The sequence below is a fragment of the Solanum tuberosum genome, unplaced genomic scaffold, assembly GCF_000226075.1.
Source record: "Solanum tuberosum cultivar DM 1-3 516 R44 unplaced genomic scaffold, SolTub_3.0 scf00126, whole genome shotgun sequence".
In the NCBI taxonomy this organism is placed as follows: domain Eukaryota; kingdom Viridiplantae; phylum Streptophyta; class Magnoliopsida; order Solanales; family Solanaceae; genus Solanum; species Solanum tuberosum.
In genome coordinates, this window is record NW_006239051.1 from 28358 (window position 1) to 45574 (window position 17217).

Sequence of the window (17217 nt, forward strand, 5' to 3'; positions counted from 1 at the left end):
TTATTTCACTTTTTTTTTTTTTTTTGAGAAATGCAGCGATTTTTATTTCTTTTAAAGGAACGACGTTAATTTTTGCCAGAAGAAAATCGATCCGTCAGGACGGATTTTGCCCTTTTTTTTTTTTTTTTTTTTTGATGGGCCCTTTTTTTTTTTTGAAGGAAAAAAATGACCCTTTTAACTTCGGACTCCCTTTTTGTTGATATTTTAATTCATTAGAGTAATAAGGTAACCATGTTGTCAAACTACAAAAGATATAATGTTTTCAAAGAATTTTAATAAATGTTAATAATAAAAAAGGAATTAAAAAAATGTTAATAATAAAAAAGGAATAATGTGACATGGCATCCTATTAGGAGAAAGATAATATTTTTTTGTGTCAAGTATATTTTGAGGAAAAGAGGTAAAGTTAGGTGATATTATGGTCCTAAAATAAACATAAGTGATATTTCTAGGTAATTTCCCAAACATGGGTGACTATCCAAGGAAATTACTCGGTAATATACATATATGGACCAAACAACACCCTCGAGAGGCCACTGATCCACCATATATAGAATTTTAATTAATTATCATCATCGAAATGATTCCTGTAGCTGGATGCTTCAACAAATGCAAAACATTTATTAATTTTTAATACAAAAGTTTATCTTTATTTATTAAAAAAAAAAAAAAAACTAAAACGTACAATTATAAAATTGGTAGCATGTTTCACTTCTTGAGCCTATATAAAATTGGTAGCATGTTTCATTTATTTGTATTATTTCTGACAAATGTAAACTGAAAATAAAAGGATCATTTAATTACGCTACGTACGTCACCAAGAGCATATTTTTGGTATCTTGATAACTGATTAGTTGATAGTACTAATTATATTAAAGAGAGTTAGTTGGAAATAAATAAAACACATTAAAATGCCAAAGACACGCGTCAGTCCAGAGTCTACTCATCCATCATGATTTTCACTATGACGATTAGGGTTGTTCAAAATTGAATCAAAATTAATAATTTGGATTGAAAAAAATTATTACTTCATTGATAGTGGGTAATTGGTTTATTCAGTAATAGTTTTGATTATTTTTATATCGGATATCGATTCTTAATCGTTTGAATTTTTTTTAATGGGTTAACCGAGTAGTATATTAATAAATTACATTTATATTATAATTTTTTGGCAAAAGTACTCATTACCCCCCTGAATTTGAAGCTTTTTATACGGTGTACACCTAAACTAAATTCTGTTTTAATTACCCCCGAACTTGTTTATTCCTCCGTCGCGTACACCTTTTTTTGTCCACCTGGCGTAGAAATTGACAACACACTCTACTAGGCGCGTGAGAAAGTGATTTTTTTGCCACATCACAAAGCTACAACAGTAAAAAACCTAAAATCTTCATTTTTCTTTAATATTTGGCATATTTTAAACGAAAAATATGGCAAAATGTAAATGAAAAGTAAAGGAAACAAAGATTAACACTTACTTGGTAAGAATTTCAGACAAATTTGAAATTTAATCGATCAACTTCACGTCTAGAAAAACCCAAATCCAGAAGGAGTTCCGCGAAATAAGCCCTTATTCAAAAATAACTTTTAAACGATGAATTTTAATATTTGGCATATTTTAAACGAAAATATGGCAAAATGTAAATGAAAAGTAAAGGAAACAAAGATTAACACTTACTTGGTAAGAATTTCCGACAAATTTGAAATTCAAGGAGTTCCGCAGAATCAGCCCTTATTCAAAAATAACTTTTAAACAATGAATTTTAAATTTAAGAAATTTATTTTTGCAATATTAATTTATCTAGGTGGCTATTATTTATCCAGGTGGAAATTCACATCACCACTTTTGCCAGCTGTCGCGCGCGTGTTGTAACAATAGGAGCAGGTGGACGAAAAAGGTGTACGCGACGGAGGAATAAGCAAGTTCGGGGGTAATTAAAACGGAATTTAGTTTAGGTGTACACCGTATAAAAAGCTTCAAGTTCAGGGGGGTAATGAGTACTTTTGCCTAATTTTTTTGATTAATATTTAATTTCATACTTTTATTTCTCACTGTCTCAGACTTTCGATAATTCTACAAGGTGTCAGTATTTACTTTGAATAAGATGCAATCTGTCAACTTATTTCATTTGGTTTGTTAGTTGTCACCTTATTTCAAAGTCATTTTCAAAGATTTTTTTTGTGTGAAATCTTAATGGTTAATCGATAATTGATAACGAACAATAACCGATAAATTGATATTTTAATGATTCAACAATAATTTAGCATATCTACAATTCAATAATCTATAAACTGAACCGATAAACTTTAAAATTGAACTAACCAACTGATGCGTAGCTCTAATGACGATAAATAGGTTCTTCTAAAGTTTTTATACCTTCGTTTAAATGTATTTTTGGATTCAAACAATTAATTGTTTCAATTTTAGCATATTTCTTTCCTTTTTTGTGGTAAACCTTTATTTGTTGGTCGAGAAGTGTATAATTTAATGACAAAGTTGAATCAAAACTTATTAAAGCGACCCAAATTTTCTTTTTCGTTGGAGGAATGGGCGTTGATTTCAAGAATTTGCTCTCAATAAAGTTAGGAATGGTACCAAAAAAAAAAAAGCAAAGGGGAACACCATCATATCTTATCAAAAGCAAAAGGAACAACAAAAAAAAATTAAAAATAAGTTTTTTTTAAAAAAAAACACATTGTTTAGAGTCATCTCGATTTGGACAAATAAAAAGATGCAAATTTGAGTCAAAATAATCTGCTGCATATTCCTACCAACACAAAAAGTGGTCCATTTAAACAAAACAAAATTAAAGAGCACAAAAATTTGGATAGAATACTAATTAGGAGTACCAAAGAAGTACATTTACATTTCATGTTTATATAATTACTTTATTACTATAAAGTAAATTATTTACATTTTGCAAACTCTCAAAAACGAAGTACTCAAACAAATGATTTAAGAGGAGAAGATGTTTTGACTTGTTTTATTCTCGGTTCAATAAGAATAAATTTCATATTTAAACATGTCAAGCATAAATTTATTTGTGCAATTTAAAACTTCATAAATAATAATTAATTTTTAGAGATATGATCGAAAAGTGAAAATTACACATTAATATGTTGATCTATAAGTGAAATTATGAATTTTGATAGAATTCGATAATTTAATTTAATTTATATATTTATATTAAAAGTTCAATTAATATGCACGAATAATCTACCAAAAAACAATGAGCAAAAAAAAGTTGTGATCTAGAAGCTATAAACATAAAATCTTGAATCCAACTTAACATATCAGTAGCCTTAATCCTTTTGTTGTTGAGTATTCGGATGTTTTTCAAATTTCCAATATAGCTTCAAGTCATATTTAAATTTTTATGATCAAACACTGATTTTCAAATAAAGTGAAAATATTTCGAGGAAAAATGAAAAAAAGAAAGAAAGAAAACTGTGGCAAAACGAATCCCTTACTTTAATTCTTTATAGTAAGTTCTTTTGTTTTTTTTACTAAGCGCTTTTGACTTTTGTAGAAGTTAGGCCAAATAAACTATAAGATCGGTGGATGAAGCAGTAGTTTTTTTGTTTCGTGTCCCTTATCTACAAAAATTAGTTAAGACTTTGAAGGATAGAAATACCATTGATACTAACTAGTACTACAAAATTGAAATACTAGCTTTTTGACCTATATTGTTTACGTGTTGCACCACAATTATGGGGTGATTCACCCGATATTTGATATTCATATTAGAGTTTGACTAATTTGAATTGTGCATTGCAGAGCTCAATTTCGGAAGCTTCCAACATGGTTCTTTTTCTATTTTCAGAGCTCGGACTCAAAATTTCTGATTAAAGATGGAGAAATCTCAACCATCCCATCACAACATATATTGATGACGCGTTTATGTGTTTTGCTTGCGTGCGTAGGAAGCTTGCAATTCGTGGTGAGTGACAAAACTTTTTCAACCCAAGGCCGAATGTAGCGCAATAAAGCTCGTTTGTCTGCTCAAAAATGAAAAGCAAATCATGGTGAACATTCATTCATATTAATGAACTATTTAGTACCAAATCTCATTCTCATATAACAACACGTTCTTGTTATTACTAGAATTATTTATTTCCCTTCTATATTGAGATTTGAATTATCGGGATTAAAGTTATTTTACACATAAATTGCAATTCACCGGTAATACGAAGCAACTTTTCACTTTGAAAAATAAAATAAATAAATTTAATAATAATGTGTCAAGTCAAACATGAAGTAAAAATGGAGGGGGGAGTATATTTAAGTATATGCTGAGCAAGGGTGTAAATTGTAATGAACAAGAGCTAACAATTACTAAAGTCACCATCAAAAGATGTGGTGCAGTGAATGAGATTGCTTCTCTTTTAATCAGAAATTTAAATTCAAATCCTAAACAAAAAATCAGTAAGAAGCACTCTCCATGAGTAAGATCTTACGCGATATGAATCCAGATTAGTTGACCTCTATGATAGATATCAACACCAAATGAAAAAAAAAAACTACTACATGAAGTCACCCCGAAGTTTGGTCTGTTTGACTAGATGATCCATGTACCTACAAGGTTAGGAGGAAATACATTTTATTTGAGTTGTATCATTTACGTTAGAAATCGAAATTTAATTATTCAATATTATTAAGAAATTATGGATTTAAATTAAATTCGGATTAAGTTAGAAAAATGCGAGATTAAAAAGGATAACAAGGAATAATTACCGTACAATTGTCCATCATCGACAAAATCATCTTTTTAAACAAATAAAAGAAAAGAAAAAAAAATTGTTATTCAAACAATTAAAAAGAATCTAAAGAATATAAATTTTATCATATTTTTGTATTGTAATTAATTTTACAAGTTTAATATAACGTCTAAATTTTCACAAGGTTGGTCCAGTAGTTGAAATCTTGAAGATGTGGAGTGAGAATCTTAACAATCATGATTTAAATCATAGTAGCAGTCTAGCAGAGCAGAGGCACATTTTTAGAATGAAGATTATTTTACACTACTTCACCAAATATTTAAGTAAATATTATAGTATGTATTTTTCTTTATTATATGGGAGGCATAAAAATATTTTATAGGCTTTATTTATATTTTATATATTTTATTTGCTTTTTTTTTTTATTTGTTCACTTTAAATTTTATATATCTCTTAAATTAATAATTATTTTATCACAAATTTTATATTAATTGATAAATTTTGCGTTTCGAAATAATCATTCGAATAATAAGTAACTAATGTTTTACTATCTAAGAAAGGGGAATATCAATAGCAGATCATGAAAAGTAATAATTGCGTATTCTTTTTGTGTTGACATGGAAAAGACAAAAAAGTACTTGTGTGGTTGTGCGGTTGCTTATTTCTTTTCACTTCTAAATTATGTGATTAGCTATAAAAATTGTTATTTACATTTTTTAGAAAATATTTTACTCTAATTGAAATCAGTGTTTGACAATGAAAATTCAAAATTCAAAATTCAATTTGATGTTACGTTTCAATCCTGAAAACAACTTATAGTCTATTTTCTAGCTCACTTTTAAAATAACAATACAAATATAAATATTATTCTACATATCATACAAAATATAACTAATTATTATAAAAGTTAATGTACTAATACCTGAAATAATACAGATTAAACATTATTTTGGGACAAGAAATAATTAAAGTGTTTAGATCTCCATAGTCACATATGCATGCCCACATGCATATTCAAGATACCACATTACCACTTATGCTACAAACACATGTCTTGATTAATTGATGACATAAATTGAATTTAAATGAAAGAAATATTATCCGTAAAAGTTAATGTAATATATCTCAATTTATTAGGATTGAAGTAAATTATTTTTATGTCTGTATCTGATAAGAGGAATGAGCCTTACCATCACCACAACAAACTACCACAATTTTCATCAAATTGTGCAATCTTATAAACAAAAAATATCGTATGTTGAACTAAAAATTCATAAGATTCAAATTTAGATCCACAAATTCATGAAACAAAAGTATCTTTGTAATATGGCTAGGTATTCAATTAATCGTTGATGATATCTTAAAGAAGTTATGTATATTTTTAATTGGGTATAATATGATATTGAAAAACAAGTACACTATACTAATTTAAATGAAACATGTGTTACAAGTTTAAGAAGCTAATCATGTAGTAAGCCATATATTAACACCTTGTTTGGATCGTTGTTAACCATAGTATTATACGATTTTGATAGTTTAAATATAATATTTTTTTTATTTTTATTTTATTATATTGTATTGTTTAAATCCTTTGCTAGGTAATAACAAAAAATTCCTTCTATAACGATCAATTTAGTAGTTTCTCATAGTAACTTTATTGTATATCTATTTTTTTCTTATAAATTTATTATTTTAAATTATTAATATATAACAATAAAAATATAATATAATTTAATAAAATATTATATTTATTTATAATAAATTATGAAATAATAAGTAACTACATGTCGGAAGCCCAAAGGGAACCCCATGCCCCACGGTAACAAAAGCAAAAGCGTGCATTATTTTCTCTCTCTAGTCCCACTACTAAAATAAAAAGGAGAAATAAACACACAACAAAACCAACTAGGACGCTCTCGCAGTGATCAAAGAAAGAAAGAAAAAGAGCATACTGATTATTAGAGACAAAAGAAAGAGAGAGACTCATGAGAAGAAGAGCCAAACCGAAGTAAAAAAGAGAAAAAGCAGTTGAGAAGGAAAGGTTGGGTTGGTTATGGTGGAAAATCTAATCGGCACGGTGAAGCATAGGGGTAGAATCGTCATTATAGATTCCTTTCTCTCTCCATCTCCATCTCCATCTCCATGCTCAATCTCTTCTTCACCTCCGTCGCTTCTAATGTTGTTGAATCCATCGGCAATAGAATCAGTAAGCTCGGTGGAGTATTCATCGGCGTTAACGGAGGAAACGGTGGTGCTTTCTGGATGGACCGTCAACCTTCGAATGCCGGTATAGCTTTTGCTGTCACGGCCTTGGCCGGTCTCGCCTTGGCCGCCGCCGTTTTCTACACTACTAGGTAAAAAAAGAATCTCCGGCTGAAATTTACTCAACGTATTGTAAGCAAAAAGGAATTATTGAAAAAAGGAACCTGGAATTATTGAAACCCTAGAAATCTGTAGAGTAGATCTTTCTTTCTTTTTTCTATCCACAGTTCAAAACAGTCAGTGTAGAAGTAGATGAGAGCTCTCAGACGAAGTCAGACTTCGTCATCTTCAAATTCCTCTTCACCGTCTTCATCATCACCATCATCATCGACATCGTCGTGGATTCATTTGAGATCAGTTCTATTCGTTGTTGCCTCCTCACCAGCTTCTTCTTCCTCTAATCGGTGAGTCTCTCCTGTCTTTCACTCTCTAAAAATGTTTCGATCTGCTTCTCACTTTCTATAAGATTCATCTGCCTTTTTATAAGCATAGTTATTCTTTTCAGATCCGATCTCAGGTCCTCTTTTTCTGTCTAGGATATGCTCCACTGATAAAGTTCATTCCTTCAACCCATTGCTCAATCTCAGTCTCTAATATGTTTTGTTAAATTATTCGTTTTGCTGCTATTATTGAGTCTAAATTTGATTTTTATGACAGTTGTGTTGGATTTTTTTAAAAATAACAGTGTTGTAGTTTGTTTGGATTTCTTGTTGTCAATAACCTTGTGGATTTATTCCTTGAGCTAAGCTTTGAACAAGTCAGGGTAATGTATTTGATATATATTAGATAAGGGTGGAGACTTTCATTAGGTGATAACATTTTTTTATGGAATATATGTGGACTATATTTCTATATTTGTATGCTTACTTGATCAGAACTTCTGAAAGCTACGAAATTTTCAACCTCTTGCTGATTTCTCCTCCTCTACTTTGTTACAGTGACACAAGTAGGTTGACCTCGTGTTTTAAGTTTCACCAAGTTTTCCAACTTTGTGTTTTTGATGATGAATTAAGTGTACAAAAGAAATGGCAATTTGATATGATATGTAACTCTTCTCCAACTTTCCCAGCACAGGGATGTTATATATTTTTATCTGGAAGCTTTTGGGGCTTGGATTGGGGTGAGGTTTCACTAGTTGAAAGGGAATTTCTGATGTAGGTAGTATCTAGGCGTTGATGTCAGTTTTTAAGTTTCTATGCCAGGGTCTCACTCTTAAGTTACTGTCAGTGTATTTTGGTTTTTGGATGGGTTGTCTTGTTAACAGTGGGATGGGATATTTAGCAGTGTTTCTAAGTGGTCTTTTCCGTATATTTTGCTTACATTTAATGTTTCCAATGATGAAAGTTTTTCTAAATTACTTATCAAAAAAGTTTTTCTAAATTAAGTTGTGTTGGTAAATGTTTAGCATATTGTGATGATTTAGCATGAAGTCTTCACAGTCCTATAAGAGATTGAGATTAAAGTAGCAACATAGTACGACTCTTCACGGTGCAGTCTCACCCCTAGATTCCGCAGGTTTCTTAGTGAGGTGTTATTTGGAGGTAATTAGGAGTCCTTTGTTTTGGGATATTCTGATTGAACAGTGAATCATGAATAGGTCTGCCTATACTGCTGCTAAATCACATCTGTCAGGGATAGGCTGATGGATAGATTGTGTTCTTATATTTTGCAGTTAAGTGATGTACTAATTTCATGTTGAACTCTATGTATCTTGCGACTGCTTCCTTCTTTCAAGTTGTTTTAAGTTCATTACCTTCAACACATTAATTTATGGTTGTGAACTTGTGGTCTTGCCCGTTTATTTTCTTTTTTCATTCTCAGTTGCAGTTACCCTACTTCTTCTATTATCTTCTTGTCTTGATGGTTAACCTTTGCAAAACTCTCGTTTTCTTGAGTGAGTTGGTTTTGAAGTGATGTGAAATTGCTAATCATGCTAAATATCGGTCTTGTCTAATGAATCTAATTTGAGTTGCTGATGTTGTTACCTTGGCACTTAACACAAACAAATAATATACTGTTACCCCTTCTTGTTTACCAAGATGCTTACTCATGTTTATGATTTATTTCAGAGGTCATCTCAAATCACCATGGTCTCGTAGAAAAAGAAAACGTGCTCTTGCACCCCAACAGTGGAGAAGCTTTTTCACACCAGAAGGAAAACTTCGTGATGGTGGAATTAAATTTCTAAAGAAAGTCCGAAGTGGAGTGAGTTTCTGGCCCACCTTAATTTTTCAGATTTGTTTCCTTCTTATTTCAATGTACACCAAGATCACCAGGCCAACTAAACCTCAAAGGTTGGTTTGGGAAGTTAGGAATGAAAGGTGGGTTCAAAAGAGGAACATGAAAGATAAAATGATTTCATTTCCCTTGCTTGGTCAAGGGAATACATAAGATTGAGTCGAGAAAATCCATTCCTCTTGTTTGGATTAAGTTAAGAACATGTAGAGAAGTCATAAATTTGCCAACTCTCATTAATTCTCAATCGAGACATTTCTCAAAGGGAAAAGAAAAAAATAGTTTATTTACCTTTTGTGGTTAAGGGATAGATGGTGAAAAATCATTCTGTCTGGCTTGGTATCCAAAAAAGAGTGGAAGGGAGTCGTGAATTACCCAACTAGTTTCAAAATTTTCAGATCTCTCTCTTCCAAGAGGAAGAAAATCTCTTTTTTTGTGCCTAGTGAAAACTATGTATTTCGTTAATGCAATAATAAAAGAGGTTCTGTTTCGGAGAAAAAAAAAAGAAACTCCCCTTTTTACAACTAAAGAAGGAAATGGAAAGTTTAACATCACAATTTCTCTTACCTGCTTTCCAAACAAGAGCAAGTATGTTGACTAATCTATTGGCCCTTTCATGTAGGGTGTTGATCCTAGTATCAGGGCCGAGGTTTGGCCATTTCTCCTGGGAGTGTAAGTATTTCCTTCTCATGTAATAATTTATCTTGTTAAAAATTTTCTTTTGAAACTTTTATCTTGTTAAGATTGATAATCTGAGTTTTGCTTGTTTTTTTTTTTTTTCTAAGGATAAATTAGATATTTGCTTCTTTTTTATTGTCCTCTTGTACTTTGATTAGTCAATTGTATAATTTCCACAGGAGATGGCAGGGGAATTCTATTATATTATGAATAATACTTAATTTATCATCTGAACATTTACTTTTTAGTGACTGATAAAAATCATCTCCATACTCTTGCCCCTTAATTATTTATAATAACCACCTTCCATGTTCTTCATTCAGATTTGTGCTCAGTAATCTCATGCTTTGTCACTCTTTAAACAGATCCTTTTGCTGGACCGCTAGTCATACATGTTAGGGTCACTAGCTCTGTCTCAATTATGTGGGGATTTTTTTCTGTAGAAGATTGTGTCAAAGTTAATCCCTGTTCTTGGAGTGCTAAGAGTATTTCATTTGGTGACAATCTACGCCCTGGATCCTTTTACCCTTACCATGTAGATGTACACACCTTTTGAAGTGACAGATGGGCATTGTTTTTAGGTTTTTTTTTTTAAAGTTCCCAATGGGAGTGCAGTAGTGTTTACAACAACATACCCAGTGTAATCACAAGTGGGGTCTGGGGAGGGTATAGAGTATACATAGACCTTACCCCTACTTGGTAGGTAGAGAGACTGTTTCCGATTGACCCTCAGCTCAATGAAAAATATTTCAAAGGAGGTTGAAAAAAAGAAATAAGTCAAATTAACATGAGTGAAGAAGTCATGGTGAGTGCAGTAGTGTTTACGCAAGTATTAGGGTACAGTATTTACAGGAAAAGTACTACCTTAAAATTTCGTATAATTTGGAAAATAATATATCAGAATATCATCACGTGTTTGTTTGCTGCAGTTATATTTCAAATTTTGTTTAGTATTTAGTTAACCGAGTAAACATGAACTTAATAGTTTGCTTCGATAGATTGAGAAGGTGTTTTAAAAGGCACATAAATTTTAGACCAAAGTCTAAGCTCTTGCCAAAAAAGTGCTTATTAGTGAAAATTAATGTATAAACTGCAAAAACAATTTGGAACATCTTGGTGAAGAATGTCATATTTTTGCTGGACCTCACCTGTCTATTTCCCTAGAAGGGTTACTTTTTTCCTTGCACTTTTCAACACTTATTCTATATTCTAATACTAAGAAGATGTTTGAAAGTCAGCTTTATCTCTACTGTTAAAAGTTCAACCCACTTTTACCATAACCAGGGCTCGAAAATGGGAATGGAATCCTCTTTGGTAGGGATTGCTAAAACCCCATACAATGAGCTTTTTACAGCGTGAATGTGTTACGGACACCAGATGGTAAACCAACAAAGATAAAGTCCAAATTGTTGAAAAAATCTATCTCTACTGTTTGGACTTTCTTTATTAAAATATACACAATAAATTGCAACATTTACCTTAATAGTTGTTTCTGAAGTCTAAATAAAACGAAATACGTTCATTGGCAATAAATTTGTATGATTTGTCATTTACTCTTTAATTAATGCATCCCTCACCCAAAGCCTTGAGAGCAGTTCCAGGCTTCTGCATCAGTGTGATTACTTCGTTGCAAGTTTGTTTTATTTTTTATTTTTATGTAGCAAGGGTATTTCATTAAAAGGCATCAAGAAGATGCATAGCAAAAGTTGCAAAAAAAAAAGAAGTGTCTGCACCTGTACAAAAACTTACGGAACAACAAAGGAGCAGGCGAAGTCCAGAAAAAGTTCAGTACTAGTTACAGCAGGCGTCTGATTAAACCAACTAAATAAGTTATATAAACATTTTGCTTTAAGAGTATGGTTAGGAGTTGAAATCCCATCAAAACATCTACGGTTCTTTTCATTCCAGATGCACCAAAAAATAGAACCAGGCACCATTGCCCAAGACTTTTTGATGGATATCCCAATTCTCCATGAAAATATCTCCAGCTCTCATAAGCTTCCTTGATATTGTTTGGCATGACCCAGTCAATTCCAAAAACTGACAAAGCACACTCCAAATATCAGCTGCTACTGTACAATGATTCATACAAGGTTGTCCAGATAAAAACCAAATACTTTTGTAGATAGTTTGGTTTTATCATATATGTGTCAAGTTCTGTGACAATGAAAACATTGTTACATTTGTCAAAAAATGTTCTGCAATTGCTGTTTTTCGTTATTTCTGTACAGTAAATGCTGTGGTTACAGTTAAATTGACCTACTTTATGTCTCTCTGCAGCTACGAGTTGAACAGCTCTAAAGAAGAAAGAGATTGTATAAGAAATCAGAAGAGGTATTATAACCAGATAATTGGCCCTCCCTTGCCCCAAAAAAGTATTGAGATAAAAGAAAGTCTCTTTATATTTATCTTGTAAAAATGTAGAGGGTTCGTGTGTATTCAGTTGATAGGTCATAGTTATCCTTGTGTTAATATTTGTTCCAATTACCTTTTTGCTGCATGATTCATACTTCTTACCACTGTAGTTAATCTGTGATTGCAGGAAGGAATATGAGAGCTATCGTAGAGAATGTCACAGACTGCTGAAACGCAATGGGACCTTTAAAATGAGGGAAACTGGTGGAATGGGAAGCGATGGTGAAGGAAATATCACTGAAGGGATTGATTCCCCTGATTATGACGATGTTGTTACTGCCCGGGAATCTCTCTCCAGTGAGGACAGGAGCACATATGTCGAGGATTCTGATAATCCCGGTGGTACAATGTCAGATGAATTTTCCAGTTCCAAACGAGTGACGGAGCCAAATGATGTCTCTGATTCCGAGTCATCAGACTCAGATTCCTCTGCAGATCCTGATATCAGTCAAACTGTCCCCTCGGCAGAAAGCATGGATGAGAATACTGCTGAAGTGAACTCTAAGGAGGACTCTTCTCCTTCAAAGGCAGAAGTCCAGTCACGGCCCTGCAATGCAGAAGATTTTGCTACATGGCAACGAATAATTCGGCTTGATGCGGTTCGTGCTAACGCCGAATGGATAGCATACTCCCCATCTCAAGCTGTAGTATCAGAAAGCAGGGCACACCGTTTTGCAGAGGCTGTTGGGTTGAAGGACTATGAACACCTAGAGCCCCCTAGGATCCTACATGCTGCTCGGCTAGTCTCCATTCTTGAAGCCTATGCGCTATATGACCCTGAAATTGGTTATTGCCAGGGGATGAGCGATTTGCTGTCACCCATAATTTCTGTAATGACAGAGGACCATGAAGCTTTTTGGTGCTTTGTTGGTTTCATGACGAAGGCTCGGCATAACTTCAGGCTTGATGAGGTTGGAATCAGGAGGCAGCTGAACATTATTTCTAAGATCATCAAACAAAAGGATTCACATCTGTATCGACACTTGGAGAAGCTCCAAGCAGAGGATTGCTTTTTTGTGTACAGAATGGTGGTAGTTCTTTTCAGGCGGGAATTATCTTTTGAGCAAACGCTCTGCCTATGGGAAGTAATGTGGGCAGACCAGGCTGCTATTAGGGCTGGGATTGGCAAGTCTCCCTGGAGTAGGATTAGGCTGCGTGCCCCACCAACAGATGATCTCTTGCTTTATGCAATTGCAGCATCTGTATTGCAACGGAGGAAACAGATCATAGAGAAGTATAGTAGTATGGATGAAATTTTAAGGGAGTGTCAGAGCATGGCTGGTCAACTGGATGTATGGAAGCTTCTAGATGATGCCCATGACTTGGTGGTTACTCTCCATGACAAGATGTAGACATCTTTGTTATGGTGCTATCCAGGTTTTACACTAATTTATTCTCTTTGCTGCTCGAACGTTATTTTGTGGGATGGTGCTACCAAACACTGCATGCATCTCTGGTACACAGGAACAACTGCTCTACCTGAAGACAGCTTATGGTCAAGTACTGCCGCTGCTTTTCTTTTGCTAAAGAAACATGCAAATGTCAAAAAGAGGCTGCACTTGGGAAATAACTTATGTGACTTATCTCCTACATACAGACTTGCAAATTGCTTGAATTCAGTGTAGCAATTCGCTGGAAGCCTGATTGGTGTACCATGCTTGATATTGAATTTTTTAACTTAGTTCTCTTGTTAATGCTCTCCTAAGGTGGCTTTTTATTTGGAGTATTTATCTCCTGTTGCCCCAACCTCCCCAAGGCAAATGGGGTTTCTTTTAGAATGTTCTCTTTGAAAATGGAGATGGGATTGTGGATGATAGAATAGCATACCTTTCCACGCACTGTGGTTGGTTTGTAACTTTATCATCAAAGCAATAGCTATACGCATTACAACCTTAAATGATGTTTTTACTATGACATGTCAAGTTCGAATGCAACTGCAGAATATTTATGCTCTTCTGAACTATTGAAGCGCTGTTTCCACGCCACAGTTCTGCGAGATATTGCAAATTTCACAAAATTGTTGTTTTACAATCTGTCATTCACAATCTCCAGAAAGATAGTGCTCCGTCATAAACTAGTTCCTGGCAGTTCTGTGGCACATTACTAATGATCAGAGAACAAGTTGGGGCACAGACGGTCACTGTAACGTTTGTTGATCAAAGAGGAGTAGAGGCATGTTTGGTCGTAGTAACTTCTCTAATCATAGCAGTTGTCTTGTCCCTATTGTGAACAAAGGGTGTGTTCAGTATGAAGAAAAATGCATTTATGGAAAAGGTTTACTTGAAATATGTTTTTTAGGAAAACATTTGAGTTTCTTACTTACTTTTTGCAAAAATTATCATCCTAAAAGCATTTGTGAATAAGTTAGACAAATACTATGAGATGTGGTGAAGGGGGCTGCGGAGTAGAAGTGAAAATGAGGTGTGTTGGAAGGGTAAAGAGAAAACAGTTTGGGCTTAAAACTCCGTTACTCGGACAGACGACAGTGGACATTGGACTACCAGTTACCACAAAGCATTTGCTATCCTAGTAATACTTGAAACTACAGACCAGAAGTCTACTAAGTAGGACGCATAAGTAGGGATATGTTTTTATTTTTTTGATTTAATAAAATAACATCCAACCCAAATCGAAATAATTTATAGTTACAAAAAGAAAAGGTGAGACCATAAATTTCAGAAATTTTCCTTTTCCCTGTCATATAAATATGACTAAAACAGTAATATTCTCTTATTTCACGTGATAGAAATAATGGATATCAGTAATAATATGGTAATGCATGAGGTAGCCGAACTCTCTTCTTTCCCATTAATGTATATATATGAATAATGGAACAAGCCAACAAGTTAGTACTAATAAAAAGTCCTGAGAAGCGAAAGCAGCAGAATTCTATATCCAGTGTAGGTAAAAGCGGGGCAGGCAAGCGCAAGACTAGTCATCTCCAAGTGCTGGTTGGTTGCAATGACTAACAGACTAATAGCTGCCCCGAAATTTAGTAAGGTTGGTTGCAACAAAATTAACCAGTACAAACCAGAAGAAAACACAAAATTCAAAACATGAAGGATAAATATTCTCAAATATCTAATAAACACGAACCAAGTCAAGTCTAGTGCTGCCAAGAGGCATCGAACATAGCAATTATGAAGCACAGTACAAAATTGACGACCACATTCAGTTGTTGCAGCTCGATAATGAACTAAAACAAGATTAACCAAGTGTTCTTTCAACTACATAAATCAAGAAAAGAGGGCCTGACAGACTGGAATTCAGAAGAATTACTGCTCCTTGGTGTAGTGTCGTACTGTTAAGGCCAAGCCCAAGATCAAGATGGGTAAAAGGAACTGTAGGATTTTGATAATGAATTCTGGAGTCTTGTCTGGATTGTATGCAGTTTGTTCCGATGGAATATAAGCACGTTTTAGGGGAACTGTTGACATGTCGATTTCCCCAATGTAATACTTATCCATCATCTCTCTAGCAGAATCACTGTGGCCAACATCTTCAAAGTCATTTGTCGCATCTTTCCCTTTTGGTAACAGAACAAAGATCAGAATTCATGCCACACAAAAACCATCGACACTTAATACCCAAAGAACAAACAGTAAGTGAAGAAAACCAAGTATTACCAGTTGCTGAAAGCAAAACTTCATCACCACCTGGATGATCATCCATGAACGGAGTTACATCATACACCTGAAAACATTTTAATATGCACACATAAATTCATATTTCATTATAGGGAAAGAAAAACATAAAACTCTTTAAGACCTTAAAGGAAAATAATCCAACATGAGATATAAGTTAGTCTACACTGACTTGAACACTGTTAATCATAATAATGAAAGATATCACTGCATAGCAAAGATAAGAGAGACAAGGTGCACATAAGGCTCCAAGGCAGATGGTCCTTTGTGGAATTATCAAGGCAGTTCCCCCAATTGAGCAACTTATACCATCACATGAGTAACACGTCCTTTTGCCGTACCATAACACTTTTCAGATTTATTTAAGGTTTTTCTCCATAAGCATATTTCAACAAAATTCACATGTCAGGACGCAGGACTTAAAGAGACATGAAAACAAACGAGATGCATAACCAAAACATGTTTCTCATCTCTAAACATCTCCTTCAAGCCATAGCATTAGATATATTTGACTTTGCTATCCTTAATATACAAATCATTAAACACTTCGTGAAGAACAATCAACTTGAGAAGAAAAGAGAGCAAAAATCTGTTGAAGAAATTGGATGACTCACTCACACAAGAAGGTTCAAAATATCAATCTCTAACAGAGACCAGGTCCCTGAGCTGTAGAAGTATATTTATATACTTTTAGATTGAAGATCTACTTTAGGTCAAGTCTCATAAATTTTTAAGAAGCAATCTGGTCTGCAGTTTGTTTTTCAATTTTTCAACAAGTACCTTCTTCATGGGTTCATGTAAATAGGAATTTGGAAAATGTTCGATTGAATTAGGAAAAGAAAAGAGCATTTACAGTTAAAGTTCGAAAGAGATGAAAGTTGAAAGATGAAAGTTGAAAGTTGAAAGTTGAAAGTTGAAAGTGAGTTCAGACTTCAGACAGAAATCACTTGAAAGTCAGAAGTCTCGTGAGCGAAAACCATTACTCTACTTGAAATACTCCTCAGTGTTTCGAAATATATCATCAGCATTTGAAATGCTTAAGTCCAACATTAGCAGATAATGATGACAAACCCACTATTTGCAAATACTGAACTTCAGATATGCAAGTTCAATGTCACATGCTTGTTTTCATATCTGCACCACAAAATTTGAGTAGATAAAGAGCTGACTCTCAAAACTTAAAATACTACTCCCTTTTTTCAAGGTAGCAAAAATAATTGGCAAACCAATTGACTGTTGTTCGGCTTGGATCCAAGGGAGGGAG

At 33.5% G+C, this 17217-nt stretch overlaps 2 protein-coding genes across 3 annotated transcripts in view; one reads left to right on the forward strand and one right to left on the reverse strand.

The window, feature by feature from the left end:
• The first annotated feature begins 6581 nt into the window (after positions 1-6581).
• LOC102587064 (GTPase-activating protein gyp7-like) lies at positions 6582-14225 on the forward strand. 2 transcript variants are annotated; one of them, XM_006350433.2, is made up of 5 exons: positions 6582-7385; positions 9051-9186; positions 9839-9888; positions 12175-12228; positions 12437-14225. In XM_006350433.2, exons 1-5 carry the CDS (start codon positions 7234-7236, stop codon positions 13659-13661), a joined length of 1617 nt encoding a protein of 538 aa, XP_006350495.1. In that variant the 5' UTR covers positions 6582-7233; the 3' UTR covers positions 13662-14225. The 2 variants fall into 2 exon arrangements, with proteins under 2 accessions (XP_006350495.1, XP_006350494.1); XM_006350432.2 differs by having other exon boundaries at positions 6582-7073.
• Positions 14226-15361: 1136 nt separating this feature from the next.
• The window catches only part of LOC107061245 (cytochrome b5 isoform E), a 3361-nt gene continuing 1505 nt past the window's right edge, over positions 15362-17217 (reverse strand). Inside the window, exons 3-4 of the mRNA XM_015310118.1 lie at positions 15936-16002; positions 15362-15835 (exon numbers count right to left, since the gene is read on the reverse strand). Coding sequence (XP_015165604.1) covers positions 15585-15835; positions 15936-16002 — 318 coding nt within the window. The 3' untranslated portion in view covers positions 15362-15584. The remainder of the gene's footprint in view (positions 15836-15935; positions 16003-17217) is intronic.